The sequence below is a fragment of the Dendroctonus ponderosae genome, unplaced genomic scaffold (genome assembly GCF_020466585.1).
Source record: "Dendroctonus ponderosae isolate FM_Combo_2020 unplaced genomic scaffold, Dpon_F_20191213v2 Dpon_F_20191213_11, whole genome shotgun sequence".
Lineage (NCBI taxonomy): Eukaryota > Metazoa > Arthropoda > Insecta > Coleoptera > Curculionidae > Dendroctonus > Dendroctonus ponderosae.
In genome coordinates, this window is record NW_026017213.1 from 6,238,158 (window position 1) to 6,242,277 (window position 4,120).

The 4,120-nt window shown below is 39.9% G+C and overlaps 2 protein-coding genes across 2 annotated transcripts in view; both read right to left on the reverse strand.

Annotated features, from left to right (window-relative positions):
- The window catches only part of LOC109537557 (pseudouridylate synthase C18B11.02c), a gene marked incomplete at its 3' end in the record, with an annotated part of 97,885 nt that overhangs the window by 53,137 nt on the left and 40,628 nt on the right, over positions 1-4,120 (reverse strand).
- LOC125502961 (pseudouridylate synthase C18B11.02c-like) lies at positions 1,500-3,577 on the reverse strand (the record flags this gene model as incomplete). Its single annotated transcript, XM_048662563.1, is given in 2 exon segments — positions 1,500-3,360; positions 3,422-3,577. Coding segments are annotated over 2 exon segments (237 nt in total), but the record flags the coding sequence as incomplete, so codon positions are not given.

The window sequence follows — 4,120 nt, forward strand, 5'->3', positions numbered from 1 at the left end:
TTGGAAAATGTTCACAAAAAACTGTAAATTTTCTTGAGTTTTAGGAGGTTTAACTGGCCAGCTTTCGAGCCGCAAATGCTCCCAATTTACACGATCGAAGAAGTTCACTTTTTTGTAATTTGCAGGACAACTGTCCTTCTATAAAAGCTGAAAAGTATTTTCTGATTCCCCTTTTCAGAGAATTTTGGCGAATATTCTAAATTAACTGTAAACTCAAAGCTTCAATTGCGCCCTTCAGGATTTAAGAAGTTTGTGCCTTTCTGTGGTTACATTCTTGGGTGATTTTGGCAAATTTGCAAAAATAATTCAATTTTTCGCGATTCTGCCCGCAATTCAGCGAACTTCGAAACTTGATTTTGCCACGATTTTATAGTTCAAAGTCGGTTCCATGAACCTTGACGAGATTTGTATGTTTCTCTGCACACCGATTTTTCTAAATCGATTCCAGAATTTCTTTTGGCCTCCCCAGTTTCAATTTTCCCAATCCCCATGAGTGAAGACGATTTTTGCAAAGCAATGCTGATCAATAAACCTTGAAAAGTTCTATTTCCGGTATTTTCTTATTTGCAGCGCAAGCAGACGGTAAACATTTCTTTGGTCAACAAGATCGAAAATAAATCAAAGTTTTATGTAGTTGTGTGTGCACTTACCGATGGTTTTTATGATGGAAAAGTCGTCAATCTCATAGCCGGCTTCGTCCTTAGCATTTTCCTCCGACTCGGAGTTTTCGTACTCCTCAGTGTTTGTCCTGGCTGACGACGAATCCAGGCTGTCTGTGCTTTCCTGCCGGCTCCTGATCACTCCGTTCACCCATTCGGCCATCTGAAGACAACATTTAATAGGACTTTAAAGCTGCAGGAAAATGCCCATTTCCATTGCAATTTGTTGCCAACTTTCCCACCGTGTTTGTCGCATTAGAAACCGATCAACTTACCGTCTGTCGGGCTGCAGATGAAGACAAATTGCACTCTCTTCCGCGAACAAATCAAATATCAATGAAAGTCAACACTGAAGCGCGGCTTTCACGAGCGCGTACCGTTTCTGTTCAAGATCGGCGTACGAAATCAACTTCGCTAGCGGAATACCGACTGAATTGACTGAACTAAACCGCAAAGCTTTTCCTGCAAAGCTGCAAAGTGTGCGATAATGCGAAGCGAGTGGGAAAGTGACGTATTTTCACTTCGATCTAGTCGATTGTGGCAGGAGTGCTAAAAATACACTTAATCTGCTGATAAATGGTTGTGGTATCACTCAAGACATTTGAACTCTGGATGGTCTCACGACTTTCCAGTTGCTAAGTTGCATCAGGCGCATTTGCCAGAATATCTGGAACTTTCAGGACGAAAAATGCTTAGAACTCAGACAGACAACTGGCAAATAACTTCAACAGTTAAAGTCCCATTCCTCTTAGCACTACCTTTCTATGGACTTTATTCACCATTAGATCAAGTTAAAAACGACCCCACTAAGGGGTTTCGACACAAAAGAAAACACGTTGGTTTGCTCCATGTGAGAAGTTTCATTATTTATTATTTTACACAGAAAGTTTATAAAACAAAACGGTTGATAATCTAAAATAACGGACAAATGCGCATTTCCCAGTCGAAGTTTTCGATTCAAACTTAACAACACGTATAACGTCAATGATTGTTGGGAACATGGGCAAAATGTAGGCTCCAGAACCAACATCGAATAACGCAATATTTGATTAGGCTGTTCAGGATACGTCTGGAACAAGAACTGATAAACTAGAAAACCAAATGCCCTTAAAAACAATTATGATTCTTAGATCCTAAAGCACTGACTAAACACGTTCCTCGCGCCTTAAACAACTAAGAAACAATCAACAGTCCTCGAAAAAGTAACAACGAAAATCGCCATGCGATCATAGCGGCGATTCCCCAACAATACAATAAAAATAATCAATAACACAAATGCAAAACATACATTATTGTCTGAATGTTTATGTTGTCTTTTCTTAAATCAATGTAATACTGCTTGCTTTGTTACAAGAAAACGGGAGGGTGTTAGTTGGTGTTAACACAAGACTTGCGTTGAACTGAAGAGTTGCGAGAGTAAAGAGAAAAATGCCAAGAGGAACAGGGACTTGGTAAGAGATTCGAGCCAAATGCAGAGCAAAAAATGAGTATGGGATCAAACAAGCATAACATTAACTAAATATCACAAACAAATATTGTCTTTTATATAAATACCCTACATAAAACAACACAGTAATTGAAGAGGTTGCACGCAAAACTATTGGCCTTGATCAATCAATAGTCAACCGTGTAAAACGTACCCATATTTAGAAACAATCCGAGCCAGTGCTTACAAGTATACCTTATATAAGTACCAAATTTAACAATAAATCGCCGAATCGACGCAAACGAACTCCGGGACAAAGAGTCTCTATCAGAGTTCCCTTGCGGCGAATTCCTGCCTCTAATAATACATTAATTCACACTAAGCAAGGGTCCGAAGCAGCTTGATATGAAATCGTGGATATACATTTTTATAGTACTATTTTTACTTCTGCAAATGATGTCCCAATACACATCCAAGGCACAATATGTATTCCAGTACGTACAGTTAGATTTAAATGAACGAGATGCGTCTAGCCGTTCTGAGCCCGTTGAAAGACCGCGAAAAGCCAGCAACCACCTGCGGGGCTACAAGTAAATATCTATGAACAAGTAAAACAGCTTAACCGTTAGAAGGATGAAAGAGTTTTTAAGGGGTTTTTTACAATTTATTATAAAAATACTTTTGATTGATGTTCAATTTCTTACACTCACAATGGAGAAAGTCTAATGAGTTGCAGCACTGAAATACGAAATAATCTATATCTTTACGCTACTCAAACCGAAAAAAACAAGCGCGCCTCGCACGTTACTTGTTCGTCCATTGCAGCATTTCCTGAGACGCGACTGCATATACTCGAAAAACAAAATGTACCACCATTTATTTAAAGTGATTGTTATTGGACCCTGCCTTTTACGGGAAAATATACCCATTTACATAAGTCGGCCAAGTGAAAATCCTATTTATATGGAAATGAAATGCGTTCACCGGCTCTGCATATCTTATCCCTAACATATCGATTGGGTTACCTAATTCTGGTACAAGTTTGTGTATTGTCGAATTTTGATAAAAAGCTCATCGGCAAATAGAAGACTCGACTTGACCGACCGGCGCATTTAAATTCTAAGAGCAATGGAAAGACAGAGCGGATAAGAGATGCCGTATGTAACAAAAAGGAAACGAACACGTTCACCAGTATCACTCGGATATTATGTCCGGGTCCGCCCAGTCGACTTTCGCCCATTCTGGAAGCTCCGTCTCGAATTCCCAGCCTGGACCCTGCAAAACCAGAAAAATGTTCAATTTTCCACTGGCATTTCATCGCGAATTGCCTTCCTACCCGGTATTTCCAGGCATGCAAGTACATGACCAAATCCTGCGGTTTGGGGTCTCGGTACCGCACTTTGCACTCGTAGCAGTGCTGGTCCATCGTCATCTTGTCCGGATTGAAGGCAAAATCGGGCACTTCATGTCCTGTTTGTGTGGCCACTGTTACCTACAGTAAAATACATAGGATGAGTTTGGTCAGTTGGATGAAGAGTTTAGAGCCACAGTGATACTTTCAGAAAATGTTACGGCTTTCCCCATGTTTTTTTTTAGAAAAAACCGAAACGAATGCGATTCTTTTGTAACAGATGAGGTAAAAATTGCGTCAAAATCCGCTGCATCTTGTCTAGTTTCTTTCAGTTTTAAGCGACGCCTCTCACATTTGTACTTCACTAGTAAACGCCGTTCTTCCTGTTCTTAATTCCTTTGCTAACACTGTTTTCCATGTTTTTTTCTTCTTGTTTGCGCTGTTTTCCCTGGCATTTTATCACTTTTTAGCGCCGGTTTTACGTTTTTTGTTCTCTTGTAAACACCGCTTTTTCGGTTCTTTTTGCCCCTGTAAACACCGTTGCTCCTGTTGTCTTGCTTGGTTTTCTTTCACTTTTAAACACTCCCATTTCACTTGCAAACGACGCTTTTCTGGTTCATCTTCTACCTTGTAAACTCCGTTTTTCTTCATTTTTTCTCTATTATGTGCCGTTTCTCCGGTTCT